At 34.7% G+C, this 21,523-nt stretch overlaps 1 protein-coding gene across 8 annotated transcripts in view; it reads left to right on the top strand.

The window, feature by feature from the left end:
• DMD (dystrophin) overlaps nt 1–21,523 on the top strand; it is a 2,018,590-nt gene that overhangs the window by 827,230 nt on the left and 1,169,837 nt on the right. For all 8 annotated transcript variants that reach the window (XM_043570319.1, XM_043570321.1, XM_043570317.1 and 5 more), the window contains 4 exons: nt 4,568–4,690; nt 7,062–7,199; nt 9,960–10,112; nt 10,979–11,161. In XM_043570319.1, coding sequence (XP_043426254.1) covers nt 4,568–4,690; nt 7,062–7,199; nt 9,960–10,112; nt 10,979–11,161 — 597 coding nt within the window. The remainder of the gene's footprint in view (nt 1–4,567; nt 4,691–7,061; nt 7,200–9,959; nt 10,113–10,978; nt 11,162–21,523) is intronic.

Below are 21,523 nucleotides of genomic sequence, written 5' to 3'. Positions count from 1 at the left end.
AAAAAGGAGTTATATTTGCTACGGAAAATAGAGCATATATACCCTAAACTTCAAGGATTAAATACCTACTGGTGAGACAAAGCATAAACTCTTAAAAGCCATATTACATGATATTGAACATGTAAGAGACACTGCAGTACAATGTACATTAAATGAGGAATGGAAACTCCTGATAGAACATGTGGAACCCATTCCCATAAATTTTCCTATCCCCAGAAGGATTCGGCAAAATTCCTCTCAAAACATATTTGAATGTAAGTGAATGAGAGGGATATCATAAAAATTACCTGTATCCACTAAAATTTACTACATAAAACATCAGCAGCTTGACTAACACTAGTAAGACATTACTCTTATGATGTATTTCAAACTAATAACCATTCTTTTCAAAAGTCATGGTTATAATAATTACTATTGATTTGTACTGTCTAGAAAAAGTAGCCACGAACCACATATGGCTATTATATGAAATGTGGCTATTACAAATTAAGAAGTGCTGGAAATGTAAAATACACAGTAGGTTTTGAAGTCTTAATATGAAAAAGTCAATGTAAAATATCTTCTATTTTATGTCAATTATAGGTTTATATGATATTTTGGATATATCAGGTAAATAAAGTATAATTAATTTGATCCTTTTCTTTTTACTTTTCAGTATGGCATCTAAAACATTTAAAATTACATAACTGACTTGCATTCTGTTGCTCTTTAGCTGCATTGCTACAGATAAACAAAACCTTTTGAATTCAGAGGACAGAATTTACTATAAGTTGATAAAATTTTAGGGAAATATTTATGTGAGAAGTGTCTTATTGCTAACATAGACCCTAATATGTCAGCATCCTGCTTCTGCTTGTGTATTTTCAGCAAGGAGAAACTCACTACTTTACAATTAGTGCTGTTAAAAATAATTTAAAAAAAACATTGATAGCACTAATCAGCTGTTCCTGTATTCAACTAAAATTCAGGCTCCAAGTAGCTTTTACCCATTGATTCAAGTTACTCACTTTGGAGCCACACAGAATAATTCAAATCCTTACTCTGTATAGTGACCTTTTTTAACAAAAGCAAGGCAGTCTTTGATCAGGAAATCTGGACCCCACATGTACTACTAATAAAAATCTGACTTTGCATTATCTTGCTTTATTAATTAATCATGTTGTAGTAGTGTTTCCTAAAAGCTATTTGTATCTACTTATAGCATTTTTGTAGTTGGTGGTAACATTGTTGCTAGCATTTGGCCAATCAGGTCCTTTCGATTTTATACAATAGAAATTGTGTTATTTAAAATTCTAGATGGTTCAGGAGTTCCATGAAATGTTGATTCTATTATCCCATGATTAGTCCTTCATTTACTTAGTTTCTCAGGAAATATTCATTTGTGAGTGGCTACTTTGTACAAGGAATGACTCCATGTTGAACAAGACAGCAAATCCCTTATCTTCATGGGGTGGTGTTCATGGAATTCATTCCTCTCTCTGCATGGTTTTGTTTTGTTTTGTTTTGTTTTTACATACTTTTTATGTCTCCAAACAATTCCTGATGAAAATACTGCATGGGGCAGAACAAATACAAAGCCCTTTGGCATCCTCCTTGAAACTACCCTCTGCGTTGATACAGATTAATTAATCAGCAAGTTTTGTTGTTCAAAATGCTACATTGCCAAACTGAGTCTCAGTTTCTCCATGTTCATCATCAGAATTTAATGACTTTGTCAAATACCTTGGCAAAGTAGAAATACTAATGCAATAAGCATTTATTTTATTCTTCATAAACCATATGTTTTCAAAAGACTATCTTTTATAATGAAGTCATGGATGGGTACAGTTTTGAGAGGCAACATTAAGAGTTAATATTTATTGAGTGTTTATCATATGTCATATGGATACATAGGATTTAGGGAGAAAATAGTAACCAATATTAACTGAGCATTTATTGTATCTCAGACAACATTCTAATTTATTTGATCCTCATAACACCCCTGTAAGGTAGATATTCTTCTTATCTTCACGCTACAATAGAGTAACTGGACTCAAAGAGGACAAATAACTTGTGCAAGATCCCCCAGCTACTAAATGGTGGCATCCCAATTCAGTCTAGGTGTTCTCATTCAGGAGCTTAGGCTCTTCACCAAAGATTAAAAACATTCTAAAGGCCAAGGTGGGGGGTAATACACAGAGTTCACCAATAGGCTTGTAAGAAAGGTTGATACTGGGAACACTTAAATAGGGCTAGAAAGGTCCTTGGGACAATGTTAGGGGAAGCCTTGACTATAATGTTGGAGTTCAGGCTTTATTCTACTTGTACTTTTTGAATAGAAAAATAGGCTAATGAAAGCCGTGTTTTTGTAGCATACTGACCTGATCGCAGTGCACAGGATGGAACTGGTGACATGAGAAGGAGATTATACCCCTATAAGGAGGTTGTTGCCTTAATTCCTGTGTGAGGACTAGGAGATATGGTGTCTCTGGGAATAGAAAGCAAGTAGATCATGGTGAATGAGTTCACAATGATTTTACTAGAGTGAAGTGTTGAAAAATAACATGACTCACATTTTAAGCTTGGATGAGTGAGAAAAGTAGTCTTCTATTTACAGAACTAGGGAAGTTGGTGTTGCAAGCAGCTTGGGGGAAAGATAATGAGCTCCTTTCTAGATATGTTGAACTTGAAGTGAGGTATCAGCTGGCTCTAGGAGAGTCTGTATTAAAATTCAGAAGTGAAGCACCAGCTAAAGATGAATATTTGGGAGGTGTTATGAAAGTTACAGTTAAATTTGGAAGATAATACAATGCATTTAGTCAAGCAGTATTGAGAAAGAGGCATAGAGACCTGAATGTGAAGCCTTTGAAATTACCTTCTGTATTGGATTATATGTTGATAGAGTGAGCTAGATAGGAAGCGTACAAAGAAGTAGAACAGATAAATCTGCCGGCAAATGGACCCATTTTATTTTGACACCCAAGCACTCAATAAAAGTTATTGTAAATAGTACCTATCATTTTATTTTCACAAAATTATGTAGAACAATGAAGTTGGTCTAATTAAAAATTAACAAATGCGAACAATTCAGTGACACAGAATAGTATCACATTAAGATTGTTTCATCTTGATGCTAAAGCTTTTTTTTTTTTTTGCTTTTACCACACTTTGAGCAATATGTTTTTAAAGCGTAGAAGTATGTTGATAATACAGAGATGGAAACATCCCTTAAATATGTGTACGATACTATCGTTCTCTACTGGTTCAGGAACCTTTTATGACTTTTCACATTGTGGATGTTCATTAGGATTTAAAAGCAATATTGAAAATGAGTCACTTTTCAAAAGAGCCCATAAATCCTTTCTGGCTAGAAGATAACTGTATACTCATGTTGTATGTGGCAGCCGTGTTCTGGTGAACGTCATTTGATTATTCACTTCTTCATTAGTAACTATACCTTTAGATACTTGGTTTTTCCTTGAACACTTAATCTTTGTTGTCCTCTAGGAGATGCCATTTAATAAAGATTAAGACTATGGCTGGGAATGTGATGGGGAGCAGTAGATGGGGACCACACTTGATACATGCAGTCATCCAGGCATAAGACACTGAGGGTCGTTCCTGAGTTGGTTTTACAAGTTGGGAAATGGTTGGCTCTGTAAGAAAACAAGATTTCTCTATGTCATCTGTGAATTTTCAGAAGCTACGAGGGAGAAAAAATTTCTTAGTGTGTTACTGCGAAGAAATTGAATACAGGGTAAAGATCAATAGAATGCATATTTTCTTAACTGTTGGAACTTTGATAATTAAGTCTTGCCTACTCTTTCGAATATATATTTGATTTTCAATGTAGTTTTATTCATCACTCTTCAAGTGGTTTCCTTAGAGAAAAAGGTTTTCAAGTTTTTTGAGACTATGGCCATTATGAATTTCAAACTCAAAGAAACTGTGATGTTTGTAAGGTTGGAAAACATACATTCAGATTTTTATGTGAAATGTTCTGGGTTCATTCATTTGAATTTTTTTGTGTGTGCTACCAAAGAAAGCATTCCTAAGGCAAGCTCCTGGCATTGTTTGTCTTATGAGAGTGTGCCTGTCATATTTTCCATGCTAAAAATGTCATTTAAAATATTGGGGCAGATGGCTGTGTAGTTTTCTGAGGATAAGGAGACAATTCTGCATTTCTACCTGAGGTTACTGTTACTTGATGAATGAGGCAAATTTCTGAGAAGACATATTTACACAAATGGTATTTATATCAGAATATTTTAAATAAGATCAAATTCAACTTTAGAATATTAACAATTAGCTCAATCGAATATATGTAAATTGGCTTTGTTGAAAAAACAAAATAACGAATTGCATTACCTTGCATGTATGTTGAGCTCTGATAATGTTACGTGTTTGCCTTTATTTGCATCCCCAGGTACTTTCCCAGTTGTATTTCAAAGCTTTCATAAAATATAATGTGGAAACATAATGCATGTCATTATTTTAGCAACAGGAGGTTGAACAAATGTAATTTTTGGGGTTTATGTTTCTAATAAAAAGTAATTTTGATTTAAATTAGCACTATCTTTTTTTTTAGGCCTCCATTCCTTTGAAGGAATTGGAGCAGTTTAACTCAGATATACAAAAATTGCTTGAACCACTGGAGGCTGAAATTCAGCAGGGGGTGAATCTGAAAGAGGAAGACTTCAATAAAGATATGGTAAATTGGTTGTGATAAAAGTGTGAATGAACTAGGAGTGAAAATGAATAAATAGTTGGAAAGAAATTAGATAACTCAAGTCTCCAACTCGATTCTCAGTGCATACCTTGCCCATTTTGTGATTCTAATGATTTATTACAAATGCAAAGTATTCTTGTTGAACCTTTATTATGAATGCCAAATTACTGTGGTATGGTCACATAGGAGCACTTGCAGATTCTAATAAACAGTTCAGCAGTTTTGTTTTGACCTGTGCAATTTTCAAACTCAGAGGACAGAATGTAATGGGGGGAAAAGAGTTAAATCAGAAGATTAACTGGACATTTAATAAGAAACTCAGCCATTGAGGATGGCTGATGTTTTGTGTCAGTCATGATTTTTGGTAATTTAATGTTTGTGTCAGAGAAGAGGTATTACAAACGATATAAAAAATATTTACTAAAGTTTACTACAAACTAGTTTTGCCAAAAAGTCAATTAAATAGTACATTAGATGTCTAAAATATGTATGAATTCATGCTGCTTATTTCATGGGAGTAAGGGAATAGAACCATGTGGGCTCTTCCCAAACTCATAACATTCTCCTTTCAACCGTGATTAATTTCAAAATATCTGTTACATTTCTCTCTGGCTTGAATAGTTCTGCATCACATCCCTTTTTCCTGACTTATTTCTCCTTCCACATCCTTTTCACAATTTCCTTTTCCCTCTTCCACAGCCATCACCAATGTGGCATTCTTAACCTTTACATATGTCATGCTCGAGATTTCTCAGACACACATCAATGCTAGGAACTTCTCAGCTATGCTTTAAAATGACATTACAAGGCAGTATATAAATTTTAGATTGTAGGTATGGGAAGCAATAGGAAAACTATTTCCACTAATCTTAGTTCTCAGTGGTAACAATTCTGAGTTCCTGGAGCTGCCCGAAATCAGTCCGTCCTCCCCATGTATGGGGTTTGGTGGCCTTGCCAACTCAGCTCATGGAAAGAAAGTCAAGAAGAGGTTTTCCAAGATGCTGAGTTACACCTACCTCTCCTTCATGTCAAAGAAGAAACCCAAGGGTCCCGAGGTGAAAAAGAACACTGCTTACCTCTTGGGCTGTTCACAGACTCTGCCCTATAGCCGTCACCTGGCATGGGGAAAGAAATGAAGTGGGATTTTTGTTATTGGTTTTTTTGGTTTTTGTCCTCAGCCTTAGGAAATGTCGCAGACTTTTTAAAATAAGGAAGGTCTTTCACAAATTAAAAACGTATCTCTATGTTATATTTTGCCAAACTAGTAACTGACACATCTCAGATAAAAATGATGTTCCTCTGAAAAAATAATTCTTCATATGTGTATAGTGGTTTAAATATGTGGTGCAGATGTAAATAGGTACCTCTGAGTACTATGAATGATTACACGCAAATACACATACATGTGACTTTTAAAAAAATTGTCTAATATTTGTTATCTTAGCTCATCAGACTACCTTGAGGGCCATGCAAGGTGAACCTCTGCAAAAGAAAGTTTTCATATACTGAGTTCAAAGAAAGATAGGACACCACAGATGGAAAATCACCTGGTCACATGTGCTGTCCTGTTAAACTGGCACTTATTCAAATAATTTCATTTCAAAGTAAATAAAATAAAAATATTATTCTTGGAGTTTAAAAAACTAAATGCATTCTGAACATTTAAAAAATAATTTCCCTAACCTACATTGTAATACTTATTTGATTAGAGTTTTTAAAAACAACACACATTAATGATACATTTGTAGAAATTATTTGCAGTATTGACAGCAATCTAGCACATCGTTTTTTACTAACGCCCTTATATTTGTCAGAAATTTGGACATATAGGTTATTTAAAATAGATGATTAGGTAGAAATAAGTGTACATTTAAAACAAAACACATTCACTTAGGAGTGAGTGTGGTAAAATTTTAAAAATTGTTGCCGTCTCACACTCACACATCCACATCCAATATTCCTGCATGGACTGATTAATATTATAAATGACAAGTTTAGTTCAGTTCTCCAAACTGGTTTAACTTCTAGATATGCCCTAAGAAATCAAAACCACTTGATGACTTGTGTGAAACGATGAAATAAGTTACAACCTGATCTTCCTACACGTGCCCCCGGTCAAGTGTGGTCCTTTTGAACTAGATGGGAGGAAACTCCCTCCTTTTAAGAGCTACAGTAAACCACTTAAAAGAAAAAAAAAAAAAAACTATGAGCACAATATCTTAGAATAATAGTCCTGAAAGTTTAAAATTGGAATTTTTTGTGTGTGTTTCAGTAACATGTCTTATTATCTCTGTTAACGATGTACAGCTTTTTAAAAACCAAAATGAAGACTGTACTTGTTGTTTTTAATCAGAGTGAAGACAATGAGGGTACTGTAAAAGAATTGTTGCAAAGAGGAGACAACTTACAACAAAGAATCACAGATGAGAGAAAGCGAGAGGAAATAAAGATAAAACAGCAGCTGTTACAGACAAAACATAATGCTCTCAAGGTATTAGAGCTAAAATTATAATATACCTTGCCTGTGGGTTTTTTTTCTTTCATATGTAGGGTAAACTATATTGTGCATCAATAAAATCTGCTTAAGAATCTTAGTCCCCAGAGATACGTTTTTTCCTGTTTCAGTGTGTGCGCTTTATTTAACATTTTTGAGTGGTGTCTTTGATTTTGAAAGATGTATTACTTAAAAATTTGTGGGTTTTTTGCTTAGATTTTTCTGGGTAGTGATTGAAAAATATTAACATGCTTCAGTCACAGTGTTTATACATTTAATTTTCTAATACAGTTTTTTTTATGACATTTTTACGTCTGTCTTGCAAAACCTGGTTAACTGCCAGAATAACCAATTTATATTTTTTCAGGTTTTCTGCTTCCTATAGTTTACTGATTTTACTTAAAGTAGTTCCAGTCTTTTGGTAACCTAATATGCATTTGTAAGGCCTGGAATTCTACTTAATTTTTTTCAATTAACTTCATTTTGCCTTTAAGAGAGTCGCTCTTTGCAACTGACTAAGCATCTACAGAGTCTAATTTCATTTATATAGGAATCCTCAAAAAGAATCTTAATGTCCTTGAAGAAAAACTGGCCCTCTCATATTAACCAGCGGTAGGGGATAGCTTCAATCCCCACGTGATTCACATGGCTTTGTGCAGAAAGGAGAGAATAGGGTTGTTTTTTTTTTCTATAATAATAATTAGGAAGTTCTTGACATGAGACTGGACATGTGAAGAGTTTTGTGAAATAACCTTTTATTTTTTTAATGTGCTTTTCAATATTCCGTATTGGCATGCATGGCTGATTTTCTAATACTGTTAATTGCCAAGCTTTTCATTGTAAATCACTCGTATAGAGCTATGTAGCTATGTGGGTAGATCCACCTACTAGGTGGATGAAGTCTGCTTTCACTATGCAAATAAGAGCATAAAACCTTTCCCCATATAGTCAGACAACCAAATAAACACTGCTGAGAATGTAATTACACAATATTGTGCCTGCAAGGAATCCACAAGGAAAGTCTAATTGGCCAGCAGGTGTTCTGAAGGTAACTGCTGATACATATAGTAAATAGAAAAGGCCTCTTCCTTGAGGGAGTGCAAGAGCAAGCCATAATGTGCTCAGAAAAATCAGAAAGCTGTGTAATTCACACACTTCCAACTGTGACCAAGCTTTCAGAAGCATCTACACTGGTCATATGATGATACGTGTCCTACTGAACAGCAGTGTTTAATGGTTATCTGGCATATCTCTAAAGAGATCTATATAATGTCTCTAAATATCTTTACACATTACACAGCACCTTGTGCTTAGGGAATGAGAGGAGTTTCAGATTTTATGACCACAAGCCCTTTCTCTTGGCCAAGATTTGAGTCGTGTCACGAAGAAGACATGGCTCAGCTCTCGTTCGCGTGGCTGTATCTTGGTACCTTTGAAAAAAGCAGCATTCCATCTGGCTCATCCCAGGCATTTATTACCTCCACAGGAGGTTTAGAAATTCAACTAAAAATGTAAACGGCAGTAAATTTTACATCCTCAGTTTTAAACCAAATGGAGAACGAAATTTAGATCACTCTTGCAAATAAATATTAAAAGCAGTTTTGAAAATGTATTTCACCTGCCAAACTACTCTACACCATCAAATTCAGTAACTATATTATCCTTCCAAAGGGCTCCAGTTCTAGTCCTTATGAAATACTTCAAAGAAGGTCAGAACGTTCCAAAGCAATGAATATTTCAGCAATTCTTTGATATTCATTATTTTCTTTTGCTCCAGTTAAATCTGAACATGAAACCCTAATTGCTAGTGTTCTGAAGAAATGAAAGCTGTATTCTGAGCTCTTATGTTCCCTTGTGTTACCATATAATGGCATTATAACAAATTCTATTGATCGAGGAAGACATTGGGTGAGCTTGTAAGGAACAAGATGATTAATTTCCCCCCTTTGTTGATTTATTAAGCAGTTGCCCTTATTTATCTCATCTGGTTGATTGGAAGCCATGCACTTTCCCTTTTCTTTTTTAACTAATTCATCATTTTGCATTTGGAACATGAGTTGATATAATAAAAAAAGTTGGCCATGCAAGCCTCAAAAGAGAAAGCATTTTTGTAATAGTTGTCATTTTCATGTACACTCACAGATATATCTTTCACACTTCTCTCTATCTATCTATATATATAGAGAGAGGGAGAGCTCAAAACAATTTACATGATAACTCAGATGATTTTATATTTCTAATCACAAAATATTCACGGCCTATGAAACTTTTTGCAGGGGTTTCTAAAACCGTGAATGTAGTTGCTTGGCTATGTAAACTTAAACTTTTATTGACGAACCCGGGGCTGAAGATCTAAATTTTAGATTTTTTATCTGTTTTAAAAGTCAAATATAAACTCATTAAATGGGCGCAAATATCTAGTTAAATCATTTGTATTCATACACTAAACTGTTTCACATAGACTACCTGATAATATAGTTGACTCATTTACTCAATTAAATATGAGATTTCTCAACAAGTTTGAACATGCCAGGAGAAAATACTTTATGTGGGTTGTCCGGTTTTCTTAGCTTTGTCTTAGTAGGTCCTGCCACACGAATACCTCATTTAATCATCTATTTGTATATTTAGCATTTAAATGTGAATTTAAGTAAAGCTGTACAAGAAGATGAGGGATTCAGTATTTTTAAATAACTGCAGCCAGAAGTGTCCTATACATATATATTGATATTGTAATAATATCTGCACCATGAACAGGATTTGAGGTCTCAAAGAAGAAAAAAGGCTCTAGAAATTTCTCACCAGTGGTATCAGTACAAGAGGCAGGCTGATGATCTCCTGAAATGCTTGGATGACATTGAAAAAAAATTAGCCAGCCTACCTGAACCCAGAGATGAAAGGAAAATAAAGGTAATGTTGTTTTAGAATGTCAATACTAGATTTTATTGCTACAGTTTAATTTCTTTACCTTAACATGGGTGGATGATATTTGAAATTGTTGCTGTTTCCTCTTTTAGCGTGCTCTCTGATTTGCTGCATTTCTTCGTATTGTGTGTTGTTTTAGTAAATGTACTGTATTAAGTGTTTTTCAATTGACCTACTGTTGAATGAATAAAATGTTTTATTTTTTAGACAATGTAAAATGAGTTAAGAAATGTCGTATGTTTCCTGGTAAAATTGTAATTGACTCTGTGTATCTTTGTTCCAGATGAACAAATGACTTATCGGTATATGGACGGCTTCTTTCTCATGTTAGCACATTCATTTCATCAGAGCATCTTCACACATCAGTGTCAAATCTCTATAGATTTATTTGCATATTGTCTGAAGATGTTTTTTTCCTGTTATTATTTTACACTTTTTATTTTGCTTCATTCTCTGTTGAGTTCCTCAAAACTTTTAAAAAAGAAAATAAATAGCCACTCACCCTCTAAATTATATTCTATGTGGATGGTCCCTAATCAGTAATGAGTAGTCACTTCAGTTTGGGTCAACCCCCAAAACACTAGAGGAATTGAGAAGAAAGAAAACTGTTAGATCAATTTAAATATTTTCTTAGGGAGCATATCTAAAACTGAGCATTCAAAGGATAACTGAAATACCATTTGGATTCTTGGGTGAAGATGACAGTGATGGCTTCCATATTTGTAAATTACGGGAAATGACAATAAAATGACAACAGCCTAGGAGATTTCTGAGAGAAGTATGTGCTGCTTGCAGGTTGGTTGATGTGGTTAGCTAACTGCCCTGGGCCCTGTATTGGTTTTGCTCAATAGGAAATTGATCGTGAATTGCAGAAGAAGAAAGAGGAGCTGAATGCAGTGCGTAGGCAAGCTGAGGGCTTGTCTGAGGATGGGGCCGCAATGGCAGTGGAGCCAACTCAGATCCAGCTCAGCAAGCGCTGGCGGGAAATTGAGAGCAAATTTGCTCAGTTTCGAAGACTCAACTTTGCACAAATTGTGAGTTGTTACTGGCAAACCCACGTATGTGTTTGCAACTACTACTCTAATAACAGAGGCCAACTAACAGGAAAAGACAACCTGGGTGCAATTTCAGGCTTCTAATATGCATTCTGCAAGTGAGTAGCTTGCCCTCGCTTTGGGCTTCGACAACAACTAGCGGTTAAGTTTTCAGATTAAAAACACAAGAAATTAACAGCACGGAGGAAACCGCCCCTTTATCAAAAATGAAAACTACATCTTAATTTGTTTTGCCACATCATTTTTTTCATAACATTGGCAATGTGAATTTGTCAATTGATCATACATTTACTTTATTTCAGTGTCTGATCCAAAAATATGTATTGCTTTCCTGAGACCATCCCATGCTAATTTTACTTTCTTAATGTATACATAGTAAACAATAAATCTTTTGTGAACCATCTTCTTATATCAACTTGCATAAGAATCTTATGTCATTGACTTCAAGAATAGTAGTTTAGTCCTTGTATCTGCCCTAGCTACTTAATGGGTTAAAAGGCTTTTTAGACTTGGCTGCCTAATAAGGTGGCTTATAACTGACAGCAGATTGGATAATATCAAATATTGTGACTACTGAAATATTACAAGCCAAAGGGAAAAGGAGCAACTGTTCTTTGAAACAACTGAATGGAAAGTTTGTGATTTTATTTTTAAAAAGGCAATTCATAATCATAAGCTTGGTCTTCATAGTTCTTTTTTTGGTAATAAGGTATAAACCATAGGATTTTTCAAAAAATATTTTTGTTCCGATTCTGAGATACCATAACGTGAAGAGGAATGGTTACTGCTATGTAATTTTGCAAAAATAATGCTCCTCACAAGACAAGTGTGTCAAAGTCTGGGAAATAAGGATTTATTATTCGGTTGGGTTGAATCACATGAAACCCACAGATATTCCATTTTTGACCTATGTAAATGACAATTTCGCTGGTTTCAACCTTCAGATGAGACTTTTTTGGGAATTTCTTATGGGTTGATTCCATTTAATTTGGCATATTTAAAAAATATGCCTTAGATGACATAACTTTATTTTATAAGTGTACAATTTTGTTAATGCTGCTTATTAACCAAGGGAAAATACCCTGCATATTATTGTTGATTGTATTTACACATTAGAAAAATCCATGAATACACTGCCTTTGATGAAACCCAGTACCCTAAGATTTAATAGCCACTGAATATTCTGAGAAATTGGAAGAAGTAATATAATATATTGCGACTATATTACACTTGAAGTCCAATTCCAGCTGATTGCACATTTCAGCCTATTATCCTTCCTGTTAGATGTTATGAACATAATATGTCATAAATCACTGAAGCTTACACTAACAGAAAGCCTGTGTGTATGGATACAAAATGAATTGAAAGATTAAGGCAACCATAAAGAAAATTCAAGTAAAATATTTTCTCGCAATTTAATAGATCATTCAGGGACAAGTCTCTTGCTTTGATTTATCTGACGACTAACTAATTTCTCCATTCCAATTTTCCCATATCTTGACAAATCATATATGCAGGATTAATTTTTTTAGAACCTGGTCCAGGTAAGTTATTAACATTTTATAGTTAAATAGACACAAGATCAAAAATCTCCACAAACCACCCACTGAAAATGTCATTATGCCTTCATACATAAAAGGACTCTTAACACGTATTTGTAAAGCGTAATGGTGGTTGGTAAAATCAAGTAAGGATTTTTTTGAACCAGCATAACGTTTTTAAAATCATACTAAAATGCTATGATACATTTCCTCTTAAACTTTCTTCTTGATTTTATATCTGAGAGATCCAAAATTCACAAGGTGCCTGGGACGGGAAAATATTTTTACGTGAACTCTGGTTTTCTGTGATCACAGAAGCGATAACAATACGTATGAAGACTAATCAATTTAATACTACAGTTATATTTGGCTTTGAATTTTAATTAGGACTAAAAGGTGATAGAGAGGGAGAGATCCAAGATGTATCTTTTTATTCCACTGATTACTCATATATATCGAAAAACTGATTTCACATGTCTGCAACTTGGTTAGAGTCATCTTACCCAATTTTCATACACTGAGGGCATTTGAGATTAGCCACGAGTGAACAGCTTAACCAGGAGTTATGTTTGGAATAATCCTACAGTGGCCCCAATCCTGCACAGGTAGTCATAACTTCAGTATTTTTTCTTTACTGCTCCCTGGTTCTTTTTCTCTTGCTCTCATCTTTCATTCTCCCCAATGTCTCTTTCTGTTCTCTCTAGATGTAAATTCTAGACTTTGTTTGATGCAGTGATTTTCAGTTAGTCTTTCATATCTTAGGAGTAGCAATTCAAGATTGCAGGTGGTACTATAAAGTGCCTAACAGTTGAGAGCTGTGTTTAAAATGTGAAGTTTATTTTCCTTATTTCAGAGATAAAGGCTCAAAAATGGACTAAGCAGTGCACACTTTGTGCACTTCAGGAAATATGTCCATGTCAGAGCTACATATGGTCATAATAAAGCTCAGGCAAGGCCTAGAACTTTGAGGGAACCATCAGGCAGCCCTGGGCCAGACAGGCATGTAGACCAAAGCAGAGTACCAAGGGTCATCAGATGATGGTCCTCAGGACAATCCGAGAGACCGTAGAGAAGGGAAAACAGATTGGGAGGAATCCGAGTATTCAGGAGGTTGAAGCCCCAGTCCTAGTTAGGAATAGAAGACATTTCTAATATGCTTCCTGTTGTCTTGAGACCTGGCTGCTCATTGAAGACCAAGCAATGACTGTAAACTGAACGTAAGGAATTTCTCCGTAGGATGTTTTGTAACACCTGTGTGGCCTAGTAAAAAGGCCACTTTCTGGGGTGAACCGCCCAGAATATGTATCCCAGTTACTCTGTCTGCTAACTGTATGCTCATGGGTAAATATCTCTCAGCCTGATTTCTCTCATCTGTGCCATGGGAATATGGACTTTTGTGATAATGAAATATGGCGGTATTTGTAAAACACCTGCTGTATTATAAGGGCTCAGTGGCTTAAAATTTTCTTTCTTCTTCTTTCAGTTGATACTGGAAGAGGGACATGATTTTTAATTTTTTTAATATATATATAATATATATAGAGAGAGATTTATAATGTTATTAGCAACAGATAGATACATTTTGTTCAATGTAGGTTACAGAGTAGATTCCATAATCCTTGAACAGGTAGTTTTATGTAGAGTCACAAAGTATTTGCAGGAAATTTCATGCAAAGCTGGTGATTGTACCCCATGAAGGCATAATTCCCCATAAACACGTCCATAGTACCCTATCTAAATTCCTGTCTTCTACAGAAAGGTAGAGAAAGAGGTAAGAAAAAAACCGAAGGCTTTGAAAATTTCTTAATGGAAACTTATGTGTAATTTTTATTAAGCATAATTGTAGCATTTGAAAGTTAATCTCCCAGAGATCAAGATCATGCAGCCAAAAAATTGCACAAAGTACCACCACAATCCAGGGCTGGTGTGGAACTCCTAAGCAAAATTAGGACACAGACTAAAATTATAATGGTTAGGAAAAAATTCTCTTCATAAATTATATTAACAGATGCCAAAAAATAAAAGAATGCACATCTGAGGAAATTAGACATAAGACAACAATCAGGAAAGGACATTAAAATAAGTGTTTATGGAGTGCCGGGTGGTTCAGTTGGTTGAGCGTCTGACTCTTGATTTCAGCTCAGGTCATGATCCCAGGATCGTGGGATGGAGCCCTCCGTTGGACTCTGTGCTGAGCATGGAACCTGTTTAAGCTTCTCTGTCTCTCTTTCCCTATGCCCTTCTCCCCCACTTGTGTGCTCTCGCTCTCTCTCTCTCTCTCTCTCTCTCTCTCAAAAAATTTTTTAAACATGAGTGTTTAAATTTTTTAAAGTGTTGTATTTTTTTAATGTTCAAAAATATTTTTAAAAAGAATGGAATGGAATTCCTACAATAAACGCAAACCATTTTGCATAGGGAAAAGGAAGATTGGAAATAATAACAGGTCCAGAGATTAAAATATAATTACTAAAATAATAACCCTTAGAACTTTTTAAATAGTGGATTCATTAGAGAAGAAAAATGAATGCATTGATTGAGCGATGCTGAGGATAATTTTGCTTTGCTGAAAATACTGGTAGATGCAGAGAATGGAATAAAAAAAAACTCAAATATATGCCTGAAAAGATTTCCAGACTGAAAAAGTAGAGAGCCTGGGAAATAGAGAATATTTTATATAAATGACTGACATTTAAAAAATTGATTAAATCTCACTTTACTTGGGTCCTCAGGTTGAATAAAGGTCAGCCAGTCTGGAGTATGTACGAACAAGTCACACCTAACTAGGTGTGAATGAAACTCAGAACATCATTGATGAGGAAGGTATTATAAAAGCTACTGAGGACCAAAGAAAGAATACCTACGGGGTGACAAAATTGACCGTAGACTTTTCATCAACAATAGATATTAAAAGACAATAGACTAATATCTTCATGTCGTGTAAACTGTGACTCAAGAGTGAAGACAAAATATTTTCAGACATACAAGTATTTTCAGATCAACAAAAACTGTGAGAATCTATTACCTATATATTCTTGCTGAATTACTAAATGTTCTAGTATAAAAAAGGAGCATGAAGCCAGATAGAAAGAGCAAGCTATATAAAGCTGTATAGAATACTATATATAAAGAAGGATTTTTTTTCATTAAATCTTGTACTCAGCCACTAAAATTGTAGCAAGCACAGCAAAGGAAAACATGGAGTGCTAGGAGAATGTAGAAGTGATTGAACTCAATTTACAGGAGAATACAATAAACAAAAGGCTCATTCTGGAAGGTCACAACAAGTATAAGGTTTGTGCCTAATGTTTTCAGTGTGAATCACTGTCAATTATCATGTTTCTAGGAAGCAAAAACAAAAACAAAACAGAAACAAAAAACATAGTCAACCTTTGGAATAGGTGTATATACATGACCTGTCATAGGAATGGGAGCAAAAATAATGCACACGTCTGAGCAAAAGTTGGAAAATGAATGTTCCTTTTCTTAAATACAACAATTCCACTTGCCCTGAGTATCCTGTGGCTTCAAATAACAAGTAAATAATGTTGATAATCAACATTTTATATCTAAGAACTCTTTATGCGCCTTCTTCTTTTGGGTGCCTAACAGATATGTCAAACATAACCGAGTGAAGAATTAACTGGTTGTGTCCTCTATGTAATTTGGCTCCTACCAAGCTCCCTGGTAAATTACCCTGTCGCTTCCGTCAAAAACCAAGACATTATGCACAATTGGTCTTTTCTCATGTATTACCCATGTAATTCATTTCAAATTCTCTTGGTTCTTCCCACACAATACAGCTTTAATCACACCACTCCTTAGTATCTGCATTGTGGAAACCCTAGTCTACGGCATAATCATCTCTCATCTGAGTTACTTCAGCAGCCCCTAATCTTTGCTTCCAGCCTTTCCCCACCTCCACTATGATCTTTCTGGTGAAGCCAGACTGCTCCTAAAGCATGAGTGAGATTCTATCAAGCCCCTGCTGCTCATTATGCTTTCAGTGCAATCCTGTGAGCTCAAATCCTATACGATTTGATTCCTGCCTACCCTAATATTCCAACTTTATCTCCCTTTTTGCCATTTTTCTGTCACAGAGGCACAACATTTCTCTCCATACTTAAACCCACCGACACCGTTTCCATTTCAGGGCCTTTATATATGCATTGTTTCTTCATGGGCTATTTTTCATCTAGACTCTTATGAGGGTGCTGTAGCATAGACATCCTTCCATTTAGTGACAAATAAGCATTTCGTAGAGTGTTGATGTATAATCTGGACAGGTAATACTTAATAGGGGTTTTTTTTGGTATTTTAAAGATATTTTAATACTTCGTATAAGTATTAATTTCTATTAGGATTCTCTAGAAGAAAAGGGAATTACTATATTGTGAAGGATAGCTTTTAGTTTATCAGAGTAAATTGCAGTAAGATATGTTAAGAACGTTAGAAGTACACATTTCTAAAATATACAAGTTCTTGAAGAATTGATAGAAAATTAATTTTTAGTAGATTTACTTTAAGTGCCAAAGAAATATATTATATAAATTAGTCCATATGTGATAATTTTGTAAGACGACAGCACTTTCCTAATGTGAGCATTCCTCCGCTAACTTAAAAATTGTTTGAAGTTGAATCGAACTTTACCTTTATCAACAGCTTTCACATATATCTAGTCTGTTTCCATGAATAGCGCCTCTTGAGTATTATTTTCATTGTCATTTTACAGTCAAAAAATGTAAATGAAGTTAATTACATTTATCGAAGGACATGTGTAAAAAGTAGAAGGTACCACACTTGAACTCAGTGCTTCCTGAAATATGGTGGAAGTCATCCAAAACAAAGAAAAATATCTAGCGTCTCAATAAGTTTGAGAAACACTGAATTAAGCAAAGTTCCCTTACTCCAGAAGTTGGCAGGGCTTTTGATATGCAAATGTGATTATGAATTTCTACAAGGGGAATAGATTCTACAGACTTTCACATCTGGATAGTTGCAGTACAAAAGGGGAAATTTCATTTCGGTTTTATGATCGGATTCCTGCGCGAGTGGTTGTGAAGGACTAGTGTTCTTCAGGAAAAAAAATTGGGAAAAGCTTCACTGTACTAGCATGATTTTGTTACTTTGGATTTTCTTAAAACATTGCTTCACGAGGAAAGTAACCACAGAGCTGTCATCACTGCATGTAAAACAACGTCTGAACCTAGATTTGATATTCCATTACTCATTTTTTGGTATATTTGCTCCTATCACATAATGACAACCAATTAATTTTCAGACTAAGGAGGAAACATCCTCTTTGCATAATTGCCACATAGATATTTTTTTCTTTGCCTTGAAATAACAACAAAGATTGTCAGCTGCTAATGCAACATCCTTGGAGAATTTGGGAACATAAATAATTTTCTTAGAGACAGAATGTTCTTTAGTAAACAGACTTGTGAATATAAAAACCTAATAATTGTTGCTAAGGGAAATGAACCAGGAGGTAGCTGCTTATAAAGTTTCCCCCTCTCAGCTTCAGTTCTGTGGTAACGTATCACAAGAGTTCAGAAAGAAATCAAATAAGTCAAGATTCTTTGTCTCCTAGATTGTGATCATAATAGTTACTGCCATTTCTGTAGTAATTTTCTCTAGTCTCCAGTTAGGGAATGGAATCAATTTAATCATTGTTTGGTAAATAGAATATGTTTAGCTAGAATCACCTTCCAGGAAGATGCCAGACTGGCTAACTCCTTGACCCCTCTTTTCAAATGTAAGGAAATTCTGAATAAAATATAATTTTTAAAACGTTTTAAAGACATAGCTGAGCTCAAAATATCAAATGGAAACTTCTTCCCTCACTTTGCCATAAATAAGCACATTATCTCATATGATGGTGAATCTGGATTGTGGGTCCACTGGTTAGGAGAAAGTTTCAAAGACCTTTTGCACACGTCCTTATACAACATCTAGTATAGAGATGTAGATGAAAACCCTGTCTAAACATAGAAACTTCAAGGTCTTTATTCGACATGTAGAGGGGAAATAGATAAATCCTATCCACAAGCCAATTAATCTGCCAAGGATTCTGGCTAGAGAAGAAAGATCTTTGATAATTAAAACTGAGTGTGGGAGGTCTGAATTTATATACTAACTATAAGCCTCTATATTCCTAAACTGAGAAACTTGCACAAAATTGGTCCCAATATTCGTGAAATCTGCAGAGTCTTGTCACAGAATCATGCAGTAAATCATTCTTTTCAGAGTCCCACAGACACACAAAGACCGAATATTCGTTCACAGCAAAATATTATAACCCATATGAAGAAATAAATGCATGGTCACTTACAATCATCTAACATCATGGTCAAGAGATTTAGTACTTCATGAACTTAATAGAAAACCATAACATATTCTAAAGTAAATATGTTGAAGTAAGCAAGGAATAAAATAACCATAATTTATAAAACCATTGTACCACAGAAAATTACACAGGTATCTATGATGGTCACACATCAACTAAAACATGTAGAAACCAAAAATTAGTCATTGAAATAAAAAACTAATTATATGTGTTCAACACATAATTCAACAAATATGAAGAGAAAATTAGAAAGTCATTATGGTACAGCGATCAGAACATACCATGTAAAGATAAAAAATATGGAAAATAAGCCAAACTGAGAACAGAATTAGAAGCTTTATGACTAATTGCAAAAGGAGAGGACCAAAAGGATACAGGAGAGACAATATTTAAGGGACAACAACCAAAAGTTTCACAGAACTTAAGAAACACATGAGCCCACAAACTGAATAAATACATTGGTGTCCCCACCAAGATGAATTAAAATAGGTGTGTCAAAGCATAGAGAATATGTAAATACCTTGAAAAGAACAGAACGCATATGTATGTCAACACAAGTGACTTATTTAATTGAAGGTTCTGATAATTTTAAAAATCTCCAAATTTCTGTTGGATTAACATTGCAAAATCAAGACAAGGCCACTATTTTCTTTTAGTCAGAGAGGGAGAGAGCGCGCGCAAAAGGGAAAGGAAAAGAGAGAGAGGGAGACACACAATCCGAAGCAGGCTCCGGGCTCTGAGCTGTCAGCACATAGTCTGATGTGGGGCAGGGCTCAAACTCATGAACTGCGAGATCATGACTTGAGCCGGAGTTGGACTCAAAACCAACTGAGCTGCTCAGGCACCCCAAGACAAGGCCACTATTTATAAAATAGGTTCTACCTATGTTAGGAGAACTGTTATTTTGTTGTAATGTTTATACTTGGGGCAAAGAGACGTAGGATTATATTCTGCATCTCTCATCCATGCAATGTAGACTAGATATTTGAGCCTCAGGATAAATTTAGTAACTTGTTTTCTAACAGAATTAAGGGAAATAATGAACCACCAAAAATGTTGAAGGAGTTCCAAAATATTTTTTATTATGGTCACTGGCTTGAAAGATCGTATGCGCAAAGGTTGGTGTCCAGAGTCCACACTGCTAGGTATCCTGAAAAACGAAGAGCCAACTTCACACAAGGAAACAAACAGCAGAATACAACTCCCAAAGACAAAGATAATGAATTAATGAGATACAGAATGCAAAATAAACGTGTTAAATATTTTTAAATAGTAATTTAAATATTTTTAAATAGTAATAGTTTGCATCAAAAGTAGGAATTAGGGGCAAGAGACAGTAATAAATAATGATCAGGAAGTTTTGAAAGGAATGGAATAGAGCTTCCAGCAAATGAACAATGTAATAGCTTAATAATGCAGTTGACAAGAATTAGATGAAATAGAACAGGGAATTAGAAAATTGGAAGATCAAATAAATGCCTTCAAATGCATAGAGGTCAAAATAGAGAAACATGAAAAAGAATTACAAGAAAGGGGGTAAGAAAGTCAAATATACCTGGCAAGAATGGAGAGAATGGATAAAAGCCAATATGTGAAGCGACAATTGCTTATGAATATCCAAAATTATTGAAAGTCTTCATGATCAGGTTGGAAATCAAGCAAACCTCAAGGAAGAAAAATAAAAAAGAATACACCCATCTATCCTCATAGTAAACCTTATAAGTTCTGGAAATAAAGAGAATTTTCAACACAGCTGAAGAGACAGATTACCTAGAAAGTAATGACATGTATAAATGACAGCAGATTTTCAAGCAATGAAAATGCCAGAAGGTGGTAGGATAATGTCTTCAAAAATAATGAAAGAAAAACCATCTATGAATCTAGAATTGTATACTTCTAGAAACCTCCCCCCTGTTTAAATAATAGTGAAATAAAGATCATTCCAGCCAAAAATTGAGCAAGTTTACCAGTAGGCCATTCTCACTGTGGGGTACTCAGGGTTGTTGGGTTTTGTTTTGTTTTGTTTTGTTTTAGAATTAGCCAGGATCACCACTATTCAATTATCAATCAAAATACTTTCAAGTTGGGTTAAAATAATTTTATATCCCGAACTTTCACTAAACATTATATCATCTTTTTCTGTGTTAGTACATATAAGTTCTGCAAACATTTGTGAAGCCTAGATAATAATCCAAGGCATGTTTGTTGCTCCTCAGGGCTGTTTTTTAATCCGAAGGTAAATGATATCAGATGGAAGATTTGAGATGCAAAGAATGATGAGCAAAGAAAAGACTAAACAAACGGAGAAACTAAAGAAACATTTACTATACTTAAAATTGTCTGATAATGTATCAAAACTCAGAATGAACACTGGACATCAGTGACATTAAAGTAGAGAGGGAGATTGCTTGGAGTTCTTCCCCTTGTTCACTTCCTACTTTTCTAGATGTTCTT

The sequence above is a fragment of the Prionailurus bengalensis genome, chromosome X (assembly GCF_016509475.1).
Source record: "Prionailurus bengalensis isolate Pbe53 chromosome X, Fcat_Pben_1.1_paternal_pri, whole genome shotgun sequence".
Lineage (NCBI taxonomy): Eukaryota > Metazoa > Chordata > Mammalia > Carnivora > Felidae > Prionailurus > Prionailurus bengalensis.
This window is presented reverse-complemented; position numbering and strand designations above follow the sequence as displayed.